General features: G+C 49.4%; 1 protein-coding gene across 6 annotated transcripts in view; it reads left to right on the top strand.

Annotated features, from left to right (window-relative positions):
- The window catches only part of RECQL4 (RecQ like helicase 4), an 81,689-nt gene that overhangs the window by 23,445 nt on the left and 40,502 nt on the right, over positions 1 to 17,742 (top strand). For 3 of the 6 annotated variants that reach the window (XR_014941013.1, XM_085533074.1, XM_085533072.1), the window contains 2 exons: positions 749 to 885; positions 17,198 to 17,455. Coding sequence is in view for 4 of the 6 variants with exons in the window: in XM_085533074.1 (XP_085389200.1) it covers positions 749 to 885; positions 17,198 to 17,455 (395 nt within the window). In the remaining 2 variants the exon portion in view is untranslated. Of the gene's footprint in view, positions 1 to 748; positions 886 to 16,743; positions 16,849 to 17,197; positions 17,456 to 17,742 lie in introns of those variants that run through there. The other 3 variants (XR_014941015.1, XM_085533073.1, XM_085533075.1) reach the window with 3 other exon arrangements.

Here is a 17,742-nt window from a genome sequence, read left to right as displayed (position 1 = left end):
TATCCCCCCATAACCCCATATCCCACCCCATAACCCCACATATATCCCCTATATCCACCCCACATCCCCCCATATCCCCCCATATCCTCCTCATATCCCCTATATCCCCCCATATCCCCCCATAGAGCCCCATAGGACCCCCATAGAGATCCATAATCCCAATAGGACCCCATATCCCCCCATATAACCCCATATCCCCCCATATAACCCCGAATATCCCATATAACCCCATATGCCACCCCATAACCCCCTCTATCCCCTATAGGACTCTCATATATCCCATATAACCCCATATAACCCCATATCCCACCCCATAACCCCATATATCCCCTATAGGACTCTCATATATCCCATATAACCCCATATAACCCCATATGCCACCCCATAACCCCCTCTATCCCCTATAGGACTCTCATATATCCCATATAACCCCATATAACCCCATATCCCACCCCATAACCCCATATATCCCCTATAGGACTCTCATATATCCCATATATCCCATATAACCCCATATCCCACCCCATAACCCCATATCCCACCCCATAACCCCATATATCCCCTATAGGGCTCTCATATATCCCATATATCCCATATAACCCCATATCCCACCCCATAACCCCATATCCCACCCCATAACCCCATATATCCCCTATAGGGCTCTCATATATCCCATATATCCCATATAACCCCATATCCCACCCCATAACCCCATATCCCACCCCATAACCCCATATATCCCCTATAGGGCTCTCGACGCTGGTGCTGCTCCCCACGGGGTTGGGGAAGTCTCTGTGTTATCAGCTCCCGGCTTATCTCTATCACAAACGATCCCGCAGCGTCGCCATCGTCGTGTCCCCATTGGTGTCACTGATGGACGACCAGGTACATCCCATAATACAACCCTAAAAGGGCCCTATATGGGATCAATAGGGTTGGATCCCATAACCCGACCCTAAAAGGGCCCTATATGGGATCAATAGGGTTGGATCCCATAACCCGACCCTAAAAGGGCCCTATATGGGATCAATAGGGTTGGATCCCATAATACAACCCTAAAAGGGCCCTATATGGGATCAATAGGGTTGGATCCCATAATACAACCCTAAAAGGGCCCTATATGGGATCAATAGGGTTGGATCCCATAACCCGACCCTAAAAGGGCCCTATATGGGATCAATAGGGTTGGATCCCATAACCCGACCCTAACAGGACCCTATATGGGATCAATAGGGTTGGATCCCATAATACAACCCTAAAAGGGCCCTATATGGGATCAATAGGGTTGGATCCCATAACCCGACCCTAAAAGGACCCTATATTGGATCAGTAGGGTTGGATCCCATAATACAACCCTAAAAGGGCCCTATATGGGATCAATAGGGTTGGATCCCATAACCCGACCCTAAAAGGGCCCTATATGGGATCAATAGGGTTGGATCCCATAACCCGACCCTAAAAGGGCCCTATATGGGATCAATAGGGTTGGATCCCATAACCCGACCCTAAAAGGGCCCTATATGGGATCAATAGGGTTGGATCCCATAACCCGACCCTAAAAGGGCCCTATATGGGATCAATAGGGTTGGATCCCATGATACAACCCTAAAAGGGCCCTATATGGGATCAATAGGGTTGGATCCCATAACCCGACCCTAACAGGACCCTATATGGGATCAATAGGGTTGGATCCCATAACCCGACCCTAAAAGGGCCCTATATGGGATCAATAGGGTTGGATCCCATAACCCGACCCTAAAAGGGCCCTATATGGGATCAATAGGGTTGGATCCCATAACCCGACCCTAAAAGGGCCCTATATGGGTCAATAGGGTTGGATCCCATAATACAACCCTAAAAGGGCCCTATATGGGATCAATAGGGTTGGATCCCATAACCCGACCCTAAAAGGGCCCTATATGGGATCAATAGGGTTGGATCCCATAACCCGACCCTAACAGGACCCTATATGGGATCAATAGGGTTGGATCCCATAACCCGACCCTAAAAGGGCCCTATATGGGATCAATAGGGTTGGATCCCATAACCCGACCCTAAAAAGACCCTATATGGGATCAGTAGGGTTGGATCCCATAATACAACCCTAAAAGGGCCCTATATGGGATCAATAGGGTTGGATCCCATAACCCGACCCTAAAAGGGCCCTATATGGGATCAATAGGGTTGGATCCCATAACCCGACCCTAAAAGGGCCCTATATGGGATCAATAGGGTTGGATCCCATAACCCGACCCTAACAGGACCCTATATGGGATCAATAGGGTTGGATCCCATAACCCGACCCTAAAAGGGCCCTATATGGGATCAATAGGGTTGGATCCCATAACCCGACCCTAAAAGGACCCTATATGGGATCAATAGGGTTGGATCCCATAACCCGACCCTAAAAGGGCCCTATATGGGATCAATAGGGTTGGATCCCATAACCCGACCCTAAAAGGGCCCTATATGGGATCAATAGGGTTGGATCCCATAACCCGACCCTAACAGGACCCTATATGGGATCAATAGGGTTGGATCCCATAACCCGACCCTAAAAGGGCCCTATATGGGATCAGTAGGGTTGGATCCCATAATACAACCCTAAAAGGGCCCTATATGGGATCAATAGGGTTGGATCCCATAACCCGACCCTAAAAGGGCCCTATATGGGATCAATAGGGTTGGATCCCATAACCCGACCCTAAAAGGGCCCTATATGGGATCAATAGGGTTGGATCCCATAACCCGACCCTAAAAGGGCCCTATATGGGATCAATAGGGTTGGATCCCATAAGACAACCCTAAAAGGGCCCTATATGGGATCAATAGGGTTGGATCACATAACCCGACCCTAAAAGGGCCCTATATGGGATCAATAGGGTTGGATCCCATAACCCGACCCTAAAAGGGCCCTATATGGGATCAATAGGGTTGGATCCCATAACCCGACCCTAAAAGGGCCCTATATGGGTCAATAGGGTTGGATCCCATAACCCGACCCTAAAAGGGCCCTATATGGGATCAATAGGGTTGGATCCCATAACCCGACCCTAAAAGGGCCCTATATGGGATCAATAGGGTTGGATCCCATAACCCGACCCTAAAAGGGCCCTATATGGGATCAATAGGGTTGGATCCCATGATACAACCCTAAAAGGACCCTATATGGGATCAATAGGGTTGGATCCCATAACCCGACCCTAAAAGGGCCCTATATGGGATCAATAGGGTTGGATCCCATAACCCGACCCTAAAAGGGCCCTATATGGGATCAATAGGGTTGGATCCCATAACCCGACCCTAAAAGGGCCCTATATGGGATCAATAGGGTTGGATCCCATGATACAACCCTAAAAGGGCCCTATATGGGATCAATAGGGTTGGATCCCATAACCCGACCCTAAAAGGGCCCTATATGGGATCAATAGGGTTGGATCCCATAACCCGACCCTAAAAGGGCCCTATACGGGATCAATAGGGTTGGATCCCATAACCCGACCCTAAAAGGGCCCTATATGGGATCAATAGGGTTGGATCCCATAACCCGACCCTAAAAGGGCCCTATATGGGTCAATAGGGTTGGATCCCATAACCCGACCCTAAAAGGGCCCTATATGGGATCAATAGGGTTGGATCCCATAACCCGACCCTAAAAGGGCCCTATATGGGATCAATAGGGTTGGATCCCATAACCCGACCCTAAAAGGGCCCTATATGGGATCAATAGGGTTGGATCCCATGATACAACCCTAAAAGGACCCTATATGGGATCAATAGGGTTGGATCCCATAAGACAACCCTAAAAGGACCCTATATGGGATCAATAGGGTTGGATCCCATGATACAACCCTAAAAGGACCCTATATGGGATCAATAGGGTTGGATCCCATAACCCGACCCTAAAAGGGCCCTATATGGGATCAATAGGGTTGGATCCCATAACCCGACCCTAAAAGGGCCCTATATGGGATCAATAGGGTTGGATCCCATAACCCGACCCTAACAGGACCCTATATGGGATCAATAGGGTTGGATCCCATAACCCGACCCTAAAAGGGCCCTATATGGGATCAATAGGGTTGGATCCCATAACCCGACCCTAAAAGGGCCCTATATGGGATCAATAGGGTTGGATCCCATAACCCGACCCTAAAAGGGCCCTATATGGGATCAATAGGGTTGGATCCCATAACCCGACCCTAAAAGGGCCCTATATGGGTCAATAGGGTTGGATCCCATAATACAACCCTAAAAGGGCCCTATATGGGATCAATAGGGTTGGATCCCATAACCCGACCCTAAAAGGGCCCTATATGGGATCAATAGGGTTGGATCCCATAACCCGACCCTAAAAGGGCCCTATATGGGATCAATAGGGTTGGATCCCATAACCCGACCCTAAAAGGGCCCTATATGGGATCAATAGGGTTGGATCCCATAACCCGACCCTAAAAAGACCCTATATGGGATCAGTAGGGTTGGATCCCATAATACAACCCTAAAAGGGCCCTATATGGGATCAATAGGGTTGGATCCCATAACCCGACCCTAAAAGGGCCCTATATGGGATCAATAGGGTTGGATCCCATAACCCGACCCTAAAAGGGCCCTATATGGGATCAATAGGGTTGGATCCCATAACCCGACCCTAACAGGACCCTATATGGGATCAATAGGGTTGGATCCCATAACCCGACCCTAAAAGGGCCCTATATGGGATCAATAGGGTTGGATCCCATAACCCGACCCTAAAAGGACCCTATATGGGATCAATAGGGTTGGATCCCATAACCCGACCCTAAAAGGGCCCTATATGGGATCAATAGGGTTGGATCCCATAACCCGACCCTAAAAGGGCCCTATATGGGATCAATAGGGTTGGATCCCATAACCCGACCCTAACAGGACCCTATATGGGATCAATAGGGTTGGATCCCATAACCCGACCCTAAAAGGGCCCTATATGGGATCAGTAGGGTTGGATCCCATAATACAACCCTAAAAGGGCCCTATATGGGATCAATAGGGTTGGATCCCATAACCCGACCCTAAAAGGGCCCTATATGGGATCAATAGGGTTGGATCCCATAACCCGACCCTAAAAGGGCCCTATATGGGATCAATAGGGTTGGATCCCATAACCCGACCCTAAAAGGACCCTATATGGGATCAGTAGGGTTGGATCCCATAATACAACCCTAAAAGGGCCCTATATGGGATCAATAGGGTTGGATCCCATAACCCGACCCTAAAAGGGCCCTATATGGGATCAATAGGGTTGGATCCCATAACCCGACCCTAAAAGGGCCCTATATGGGATCAATAGGGTTGGATCCCATAACCCGACCCTAACAGGACCCTATATGGGATCAATAGGGTTGGATCCCATAACCCGACCCTAAAAGGACCCTATATGGGATCAGTAGGGTTGGATCCCATAATACAACCCTAAAAGGGCCCTATATGGGATCAATAGGGTTGGATCCCATAACCCGACCCTAAAAGGGCCCTATATGGGATCAATAGGGTTGGATCCCATAACCCGACCCTAAAAGGGCCCTATATGGGATCAGTAGGGTTGGATCCCATAAGACAACCCTAAAAGGGCCCTATATGGGATCAATAGGGTTGGATCCCATAACCCGACCCTAAAAGGACCCTATATGGGATCAGTAGGGTTGGATCCCATAATACAACCCTAAAAGGGCCCTATATGGGATCAATAGGGTTGGATCCCATAACCCGACCCTAAAAGGACCCTATATGGGATCAATAGGGTTGGATCCCATAACCCGACCCTAAAAGGGCCCTATATGGGATCAATAGGGTTGGATCCCATAACCCGACCCTAAAAGGGCCCTATATGGGTCAATAGGGTTGGATCCCATAACCCGACCCTAAAAGGGCCCTATATGGGATCAATAGGGTTGGATCCCATAACCCGACCCTAAAAGGGCCCTATATGGGATCAATAGGGTTGGATCCCATAACCCGACCCTAAAAGGGCCCTATATGGGATCAATAGGGTTGGATCCCATGATACAACCCTAAAAGGACCCTATATGGGATCAATAGGGTTGGATCCCATAACCCGACCCTAAAAGGACCCTATATGGGATCAATAGGGTTGGATCCCATAACCCGACCCTAAAAGGGCCCTATATGGGATCAATAGGGTTGGATCCCATAACCCGACCCTAAAAGGGCCCTATATGGGATCAGTAGGGTTGGATCCCATAAGACAACCCTAAAAGGGCCCTATATGGGATCAATAGGGTTGGATCCCATAACCCGACCCTAAAAGGACCCTATATGGGATCAGTAGGGTTGGATCCCATAATACAACCCTAAAAGGGCCCTATATGGGATCAATAGGGTTGGATCCCATAACCCGACCCTAAAAGGACCCTATATGGGATCAATAGGGTTGGATCCCATAACCCGACCCTAAAAGGGCCCTATATGGGATCAATAGGGTTGGATCCCATAACCCGACCCTAAAAGGGCCCTATATGGGTCAATAGGGTTGGATCCCATAACCCGACCCTAAAAGGGCCCTATATGGGATCAATAGGGTTGGATCCCATAACCCGACCCTAAAAGGGCCCTATATGGGATCAATAGGGTTGGATCCCATAACCCGACCCTAAAAGGGCCCTATATGGGATCAATAGGGTTGGATCCCATGATACAACCCTAAAAGGACCCTATATGGGATCAATAGGGTTGGATCCCATAACCCGACCCTAAAAGGACCCTATATGGGATCAATAGGGTTGGATCCCATAACCCGACCCTAAAAGGGCCCTATATGGGATCAATAGGGTTGGATCCCATAACCCGACCCTAAAAGGGCCCTATATGGGATCAGTAGGGTTGGATCCCATAAGACAACCCTAAAAGGGCCCTATATGGGATCAATAGGGTTGGATCCCATAACCCGACCCTAAAAGGACCCTATATGGGATCAGTAGGGTTGGATCCCATAATACAACCCTAAAAGGGCCCTATATGGGATCAATAGGGTTGGATCCCATAACCCGACCCTAAAAGGACCCTATATGGGATCAATAGGGTTGGATCCCATAACCCGACCCTAAAAGGGCCCTATATGGGATCAATAGGGTTGGATCCCATAACCCGACCCTAAAAGGGCCCTATATGGGTCAATAGGGTTGGATCCCATAACCCGACCCTAAAAGGGCCCTATATGGGATCAATAGGGTTGGATCCCATAACCCGACCCTAAAAGGGCCCTATATGGGATCAATAGGGTTGGATCCCATAACCCGACCCTAAAAGGGCCCTATATGGGATCAATAGGGTTGGATCCCATAATACAACCCTAAAAGGGCCCTATATGGGATCAATAGGGTTGGATCCCATAACCCGACCCTAAAAGGGCCCTATATGGGATCAATAGGGTTGGATCCCATGATACAACCCTAAAAGGACCCTATATGGGATCAATAGGGTTGGATCCCATAACCCGACCCTAAAAGGGCCCTATATGGGATCAATAGGGTTGGATCCCATAACCCGACCCTAAAAGGGCCCTATATGGGATCAATAGGGTTGGATCCCATAATACAACCCTAAAAGGGCCCTATATGGGATCAATAGGGTTGGATCCCATAACCCGACCCTAAAAGGGCCCTATATGGGATCAATAGGGTTGGATCCCATAACCCGACCCTAAAAGGGCCCTATATGGGATCAATAGGGTTGGATCCCATAACCCGACCCTAAAAGGGCCCTATATGGGATCAATAGGGTTGGATCCCATGATACAACCCTAAAAGGACCCTATATGGGATCAATAGGGTTGGATCCCATAAGACAACCCTAAAAGGACCCTATATGGGATCAATAGGGTTGGATCCCATGATACAACCCTAAAAGGACCCTATATGGGATCAATAGGGTTGGATCCCATAACCCGACCCTAAAAGGGCCCTATATGGGATCAATAGGGTTGGATCCCATAACCCGACCCTAAAAGGGCCCTATATGGGATCAATAGGGTTGGATCCCATAACCCGACCCTAACAGGACCCTATATGGGATCAATAGGGTTGGATCCCATAACCCGACCCTAAAAGGGCCCTATATGGGATCAATAGGGTTGGATCCCATAACCCGACCCTAAAAGGGCCCTATATGGGATCAATAGTGTTGGATCCCATAACCCGACCCTAAAAGGGCCCTATATGGGTCAATAGGGTTGGATCCCATAATACAACCCTAAAAGGGCCCTATATGGGATCAATAGGGTTGGATCCCATAACCCGACCCTAAAAGGGCCCTATATGGGATCAATAGGGTTGGATCCCATAACCCGACCCTAACAGGACCCTATATGGGATCAATAGGGTTGGATCCCATAACCCGACCCTAAAAGGGCCCTATATGGGATCAATAGGGTTGGATCCCATAACCCGACCCTAAAAGGACCCTATATGGGATCAATAGGGTTGGATCCCATAACCCGACCCTAAAAGGGCCCTATATGGGATCAATAGGGTTGGATCCCATAACCCGACCCTAAAAGGGCCCTATATGGGATCAATAGGGTTGGATCCCATAACCCGACCCTAACAGGACCCTATATGGGATCAATAGGGTTGGATCCCATAACCCGACCCTAAAAGGGCCCTATATGGGATCAATAGGGTTGGATCCCATAACCCGACCCTAAAAGGACCCTATATGGGATCAATAGGGTTGGATCCCATAACCCGACCCTAAAAGGGCCCTATATGGGATCAATAGGGTTGGATCCCATAACCCGACCCTAAAAGGACCCTATATGGGATCAATAGGGTTGGATCCCATAACCCGACCCTAAAAGGGCCCTATATGGGATCAGTAGGGTTGGATCCCATAATACAACCCTAAAAGGGCCCTATATGGGATCAATAGGGTTGGATCCCATAACCCGACCCTAAAAGGGCCCTATATGGGATCAATAGGGTTGGATCCCATAACCCGACCCTAAAAGGGCCCTATATGGGATCAATAGGGTTGGATCCCATAACCCGACCCTAAAAGGACCCTATATGGGATCAATAGGGTTGGATCCCATAATACAACCCTAAAAGGGCCCTATATGGGATCAATAGGGTTGGATCCCATAACCCGACCCTAAAAGGGCCCTATATGGGATCAATAGGGTTGGATCCCATAACCCGACCCTAAAAGGGCCCTATATGGGATCAATAGGGTTGGATCCCATAACCCGACCCTAACAGGACCCTATATGGGATCAATAGGGTTGGATCCCATAACCCGACCCTAAAAGGGCCCTATATGGGATCAATAGGGTTGGATCCCATAACCCGACCCTAAAAGGACCCTATATGGGATCAATAGGGTTGGATCCCATAACCCGACCCTAAAAGGGCCCTATATGGGATCAGTAGGGTTGGATCCCATAACCCGACCCTAAAAGGACCCTATATGGGATCAATAGGGTTGGATCCCATAACCCGACCCTAAAAGGGCCCTATATGGGATCAATAGGGTTGGATCCCATAACCCGACCCTAAAAGGGCCCTATATGGGATCAATAGGGTTGGATCCCATAACCCGACCCTAAAAGGGCCCTATATGGGATCAATAGGGTTGGATCCCATAACCCGACCCTAAAAGGGCCCTATATGGGATCAATAGGGTTGGATCCCATAACACAACCCTAAAAGGGCCCTATATGGGATCAATAGGGTTGGATCCCATAACCCGACCCTAAAAGGGCCCTATATGGGATCAGTAGGGTTGGATCCCATAAGACAACCCTAAAAGGGCCCTATATGGGATCAATAGGGTTGGATCCCATAACCCGACCCTAAAAGGACCCTATATGGGATCAGTAGGGTTGGATCCCATAATGCAACCCTAAAAGGGCCCTATATGGGATCAATAGGGTTGGATCCCATAACCCGACCCTAAAAGGGCCCTATATGGGATCAATAGGGTTGGATCCCATAACCCGACCCTAAAAGGACCCTATATGGGATCAATAGGGTTGGATCCCATAACCCGACCCTAAAAGGGCCCTATATGGGATCAATAGGGTTGGATCCCATAACCCGACCCTAAAAGGGCCCTATATGGGATCAATAGGGTTGGATCCCATAACCCGACCCTAAAAGGGCCCTATATGGGATCAATAGGGTTGGATCCCATAACCCGACCCTAAAAGGGCCCTATATGGGATCAATAGGGTTGGATCCCATAACCCGACCCTAAAAGGGCCCTATATGGGATCAATAGGGTTGGATCCCATAACCCGACCCTAAAAGGACCCTATATGGGATCAATAGGGTTGGATCCCATAACCCGACCCTAAAAGGGCCCTATATGGGATCAATAGGGTTGGATCCCATAACCCGACCCTAAAAGGGCCCTATATGGGATCAATAGGGTTGGATCCCATAACCCGACCCTAAAAGGGCCCTATATGGGATCAATAGGGTTGGATCCCATGATACAACCCTAAAAGGGCCCTATATGGGATCAATAGGGTTGGAACCCATAACCCGACCCTAAAAGGGCCCTATATGGGATCAATAGGGTTGGATCCCATAACCCGACCCTAAAAGGGCCCTATATGGGATCAATAGGGTTGGATCCCATAACCCGACCCTAAAAGGGCCCTATATGGGATCAATAGGGTTGGATCCCATAACCCGACCCTAAAAGGGCCCTATATGGGTCAATAGGGTTGGATCCCATAACCCGACCCTAAAAGGGCCCTATATGGGATCAATAGGGTTGGATCCCATAACCCGACCCTAAAAGGGCCCTATATGGGATCAATAGGGTTGGATCCCATAACCCGACCCTAAAAGGGCCCTATATGGGATCAATAGGGTTGGATCCCATGATACAACCCTAAAAGGACCCTATATGGGATCAATAGGGTTGGATCCCATAAGACAACCCTAAAAGGACCCTATATGGGATCAATAGGGTTGGATCCCATGATACAACCCTAAAAGGACCCTATATGGGATCAATAGGGTTGGATCCCATAACCCGACCCTAAAAGGGCCCTATATGGGATCAATAGGGTTGGATCCCATAACCCGACCCTAAAAGGGCCCTATATGGGATCAATAGGGTTGGATCCCATAACCCGACCCTAAAAGGGCCCTATATGGGATCAATAGGGTTGGATCCCATAACCCGACCCTAAAAGGGCCCTATATGGGATCAATAGGGTTGGATCCCATAACCCGACCCTAAAAGGGCCCTATATGGGATCAATAGGGTTGGATCCCATAACCCGACCCTAAAAGGACCCTATATGGGATCAATAGGGTTGGATCCCATAACCCGACCCTAAAAGGGCCCTATATGGGATCAATAGGGTTGGATCCCATAACCCGACCCTAAAAGGGCCCTATATGGGATCAATAGGGTTGGATCCCATAACCCGACCCTAAAAGGGCCCTATATGGGATCAGTAGGGTTGGATCCCATAACCCGACCCTAAAAGGACCCTAAATGGGATCAATAGGGTTGGATCCCATAACCCGACCCTAAAAGGACCCTAAATGGGATCAATGGGGTTCAGTAAGACCCCCAAGATCCTATAACCCCACTGTGACCCTAAATGGGATCAATAGGGTTGGAGGAGACCTCTAAGATCCCATAACCCCACTATGACCCTAAATGGGATCAATAGGGTCGGATAATAGACCCCCAAGATCCCATTACCCCACTATGACCCTAAATGGGATCAATAGGGTTGGAGGAGACCCCGAAGATCCTATTACCCTACTATGACCCTATATGGGATCAATAGGGTTGAATAAGTCCCCCAAGATCCTATAACCCCACTGTCACCCTAAATGGGATCAATAGGGTCGGATTAGACCTCCAAGATCCCATAACCCTAAATAGGATCAATAGGGTTGAATAAATCCCCCAAGATCCCATAACCCCACTATGACCCTAAATGGGATCAATAGGGTTGAATAAGACCCCCAAGATCCCATAACCCCACTATGATCCTAAATGCGATCAACAGGGTTCGATAATAGACCTCCACGATCCCATAATCCAACCCTAAAATGACCCTAAATAGGCCCCAAATGGGATCAATAGGGTTTATTAGGTCTATAGGATCCACAACCCAACCCCACTATGACCCTAAATGGGATCAATAGGGTTGGAGGAGACCTCTAAGATCCCATAACCCCACTATGACCCTAAATGGGATCAATAGGGTTGGGGAAGACCCCCAAGATCCCATAACCCCACTATGACCCTAAATGGGATCAATAGGGTTTATTAGACCTCCATGATCCCATAACGCAACCCTAAAATAACCCTAAATGGGATTAATAGGGTTGGATTAGGTCTCTGGTCTGCCCCATAACCCCCTGCCCCATAACCCCTATATCCCCTCAGTCCCCTATAGGTCTCAGCCCCATAATCCCTATATCCCCTATAGGTCTCAGCGCTGCCCCATAACCCCCATATCCCCCATATCCACTATATCCCCTATATCCCCCATATCCCCTATATCCCCTATATCCCCTATATCCCCCATAACCCCTATATCCCCTATATCCCCTATATCCCCCATAACCCCTATATCCCCCATATCCCCCCATATCCCCCATATCCCCCATATCCCCCATATCCCCCATATCCCCCATATCCCCTATATCCCCCATATCCCCTATATACCCTATATCCCCCATATCCCCCATATCCCCTATATCCCCTATATCCCCCATATCCCCTATATCCCCCATATCCCCCATAACCCCTATATCCCCCATATACCCTATATCCCCCATATCTCCCATAACCCCTATATCCCCTATATCCCCTATAACCCCTATATCCCCCATATCCCCTATATCCCCTATATCCCCTATATCCCCCATATCCCCCATATCCCCTATATCCCCTATATCCCCTATATCCCCCATATCCCCCATATCCCCTATATCCCCTATATCTCCCATAACCCCTATATCCCCCATATCCCCTATATCCCCTATATCCCCTATATCCCCTATAACCCCTATATCCCCCATATCCCCTATATCCCCTATAACCCCTATATCCCCCATATCCCCTATATCCCCTATATCCCCTATAACCCCTATATCCCCCATATCCCCTATATCCCCTATAACCCCTATATCCCCCATATCCCCCATAACCCCTATATCCCCTATATCCCCTATATCCCCTATATCCCCTATTTCCCCATATAACCCCTATATCCCCTATATAACCCCTATATCCCCCACAGCCCCTATATCCCCTATATCCCCTATATCCCCTGTATCCCCTATATCCCCTATATCCCCCATAACCCCTATATCCCCTATATCCCCTATATAACCCCTATATCCCCTATACCCCCTATATCCCCTATATCCCCTATATAACCCCTATATCCCCTATATCCCCTATATCCCCTATATAACCCCTATATCCCCCACAGCCCCTATATCCCCTATATCCCCTGTATCCCCTATATCCCCTATATCCCCCATAACCCCTATATCCCCTATATCCCCTATATAACCCCTATATCCCCTATCCCCCCTATATCCCCTATATCCCCTATATAACCCCTATATCCCCTATACCCCCTATATCCCCTATATCCCATATATCCCCCATAACCCCTATATCCCCTATATCCCCTCTATCCCCTATATAACCCCCATATCCCCTATAACCCCTCTATCCCCTATATAACCCCTCTATCCCCTATATAACTCCTCTATCCCTTATATAACCCCTCTATCCCCTATATAACCCCTCTATCCCCTATATAACCCCTCTATCCCCTATATAACCCCTCTATCCCCTATATAATCCCTCTATCCCCTATATAACCCCTCTATCCCCTATATAACCCCTCTATCCCCTATATAACCCCTCTATCCCCTATATAACCCCTCTATCCCCTATATAACCCCTCTATCCCCTATATAATCCCTCTATCCCCTATATAACCCCTCTATTCCCTATATAACCCCTCTATCCCCTATATAACCCCTCTATCCCCTATATAACCCCTCTATCCCCTATATAACCCCTCTATCCCCTATATAACCCCTCTATCCCCTATATAATCCCTCTATCCCCTATATAACCCCTCTATTCCCTATATAACCCCTCTATTCCCTATATAACCCCTCTATCCCCTATATAACCCCTCTATCCCCTATATAACCCCTCTATCCCCTATATAACCCCTCTATCCCCTATATAATCCCTCTATCCCCTATATAACCCCTCTATCCCCTATATAACCCCTCTATCCCCTATATAACCCCTCTATCCCCTATATAACCCCTGTATCCCCTATATAACCCCTCTATCCCCTATATAATCCCTCTATCCCCTATATATCCCCCATATCCCCTATATAACCCCTATATCTCTCCCCTCCAGGTCTCCTCATTACCTCGCTGTCTCAGTGCCGTGTCCCTTCACTCCCACCTGCCCCCTATATCCCCTATACCCTCCATATCCCCTATATACCCCCCATATCCCCTATACCCCCCATATCCCCTATACCCCCCATATCCCCTATACCCCCCATATCCCCTATATAACCCCTATAATCTCTATCCCCATAGGTCTCCTCCTTGCCCCCCATGTCTCAGTGCCGTGTCCCTCCACTCCCACCTGCCCCCTATATCCCCTATACCCCCCATATCCCCTATATACCCCCCATATCCCCTATATACCCCCCATATCCCCTATACCCCCCATATCCCCTATACCCCCCATATCCCCTATACCCCCCATACCCCCCGTACCCCCTATATCCCCTATACCCCCCATATCCCCTATACCCCCCATATCCCCTATACCCCCCATATCCCCTATACCCCCCATATCCCCTATACCCCCCATATCCCCTATATACCCCCCATATCCCCTATACCCCCCATATCCCCTATACCCCCCATATCCCCTATACCCCCCATATCCCCTATATACCCCCCATATCCCCTATACCCCCCATATCCCCTATATACCCCCCATATCCCCTATACCCCCCATATCCCCTATACCCCCCATATCCCCTATATACCCCCCATATCCCCTATACCCCCCATATCCCCTATACCCCCCATATCCCCTATACCCCCCATATCCCCTATATACCCCCCATATCCCCTATACCCCCCATATCCCCTATACCCCCCATATCCCCTATACCCCCCATACCCCCCGTACCCCCCATATCCCCTATACCCCCCATATCCCCTATATAACCCCTATAATCTCTATCCCCATAGGTCTCCTCGTTACCCCCATGTCTCAGTGCCGTGTCCCTGCACTCCCACCTGCCCCCTATATCCCCTATACCCCCCATATCCCCTATATACCCCCCATATCCCCTATACCCCCCATATCCCCTATACCCCCCATATCCCCTATACCCCCCATATCCCCTATACCCCCCATATCCCCTATATAACCCCTATAATCTCTATCCCCATAGGTCTCCTCCTTGCCCCCCATGTCTCAGTGCCGTGTCCCTCCACTCCCACCTGCCCCCTATATCCCCTATACCCCCCATATCCCCTATATACCCCCCATATCCCCTATATACCCCCCATATCCCCTATACCCCCCATATCCCCTATACCCCCCATATCCCCTATACCCCCCATACCCCCCGTACCCCCTATATCCCCTATACCCCCCATATCCCCTATACCCCCCATATCCCCTATACCCCCCATATCCCCTATACCCCCCATATCCCCTATACCCCCCATATCCCCTATATACCCCCCATATCCCCTATACCCCCCATATCCCCTATACCCCCCATATCCCCTATACCCCCCATATCCCCTATATACCCCCCATATCCCCTATACCCCCCATATCCCCTATATACCCCCCATATCCCCTATACCCCCCATATCCCCTATACCCCCCATATCCCCTATATACCCCCCATATCCCCTATACCCCCCATATCCCCTATACCCCCCATATCCCCTATACCCCCCATATCCCCTATATACCCCCCATATCCCCTATACCCCCCATATCCCCTATACCCCCCATATCCCCTATACCCCCCATACCCCCCGTACCCCCCATATCCCCTATACCCCCCATATCCCCTATATAACCCCTATAATCTCTATCCCCATAGGTCTCCTCGTTACCCCCATGTCTCAGTGCCGTGTCCCTGCACTCCCACCTGCCCCCTATATCCCCTATACCCCCCATATCCCCTATACCCCCCATATCCCCTATATACCCCCCATATCCCCTATACCCCCCATATCCCCTATACCCCCCATATCCCCTATATAACCCCTATAATCTCTATCCCCATAGGTCTCCTCCTTGCCCCCATGTCTCAGTGCCGTGTCCCTCCACTCCCACCTGCCCCCTATATCCCCTATACCCCCCATATCCCCTATATACCCCCCATATCCCCTATACCCCCTATACCCCCTATACCCCCCATATCCCCTATATACCCCCCATATCCCCTATACCCCCCATATCCCCTATACCCCCCATATCCCCTATATAACCCCTATAATCTCTATCCCCATAGGTCTCCTCCTTGCCCCCATGTCTCAGTGCCGTGTCCCTGCACTCCCACCTCCCCCCTATACCCCCCATATCCCCTATATACCCCCCATATCCCCTATACCCCCCATATCCCCTATACCCCCCATATCCCCTATATAACCCCTATAATCTCTATCCCCATAGGTCTCCTCGTTACCCCCATGTCTCAGTGCCGTGTCCCTTCACTCCCACCTCCCCCCTATATCCCCCATACTCCCCATATCCCCTATATAACCCCTATCATCTCTATCCTTTCCAGGTCTCCTCCTTACTCCCTGCTCTCAGTGCCGTCTCCCTGCACTCCCACCTCCCCCCTATACCCCCCTATATCCCCTATACCCCCCATATCCCCTATATAACCCCTATAATCTCTATCCCCATAGGTCTCCTCCTTGCCCCCATGTCTCAGTGCCGTGTCCCTGCACTCCCACCTCCCCCCATATCCCCCATATCCCCTATATACCCCCCATATCCCCTATATACCCCCCATATCCCCTATACCCCCCATATCCCCTATACCCCCCATATCCCCTATACCCCCCATATCCCCTATACCCCCCATATCCCCTATATAACCCCTATAATCTCTATCCCCCAGGTCTCCTCATTACCCCCCTGTCTCAGTGCCGTGTCCCTGCACTCCCACCTCCCCCCCTCCCTCCGTTCCTCCTCCCTCCGTCTCCTTTGTTCCGGTTCGGTTCCGCTGCTGCTGGTTTCCCCCGAGGTCCTGGTTGGTTCCGGCTGTTCCGTGCTCCCCCCCCAGCTGCCGCCCGTGTCGTTCGCCTGCATCGACGAGGCGCATTGTGTGTCCCAATGGGCGCACGGCTTCCGGCCCAGCTACATGCAGCTCTACAAGGTGAGCAGAACTCAGCTTCATCTTCATCTTCATCATCATCATCTTCATCTTCATCTTCATCATCTTCATCATCTTCATCTTCATCTTCATCTTCATCTTCATCATCATCATCTTCATCTTCATCTTCATCATCTTCATCATCTTCATCATCATCTTCATCATCTTCATCTTCATCTTCATCTTCATCTTCATCTTCATCATCATCATCTTCATCTTCATCATCATCTTCATCATCTTCATCTTCATCTTCATCAACTTCCGGCCCAGCTACCTCAGGGTCTACAAGG

Source organism: Coturnix japonica, unplaced genomic scaffold (assembly GCF_054131305.1).
Source record: "Coturnix japonica strain WE unplaced genomic scaffold, WE-NBRP24 Scf054, whole genome shotgun sequence".
Lineage (NCBI taxonomy): Eukaryota > Metazoa > Chordata > Aves > Galliformes > Phasianidae > Coturnix > Coturnix japonica.
This window is presented reverse-complemented; position numbering and strand designations above follow the sequence as displayed.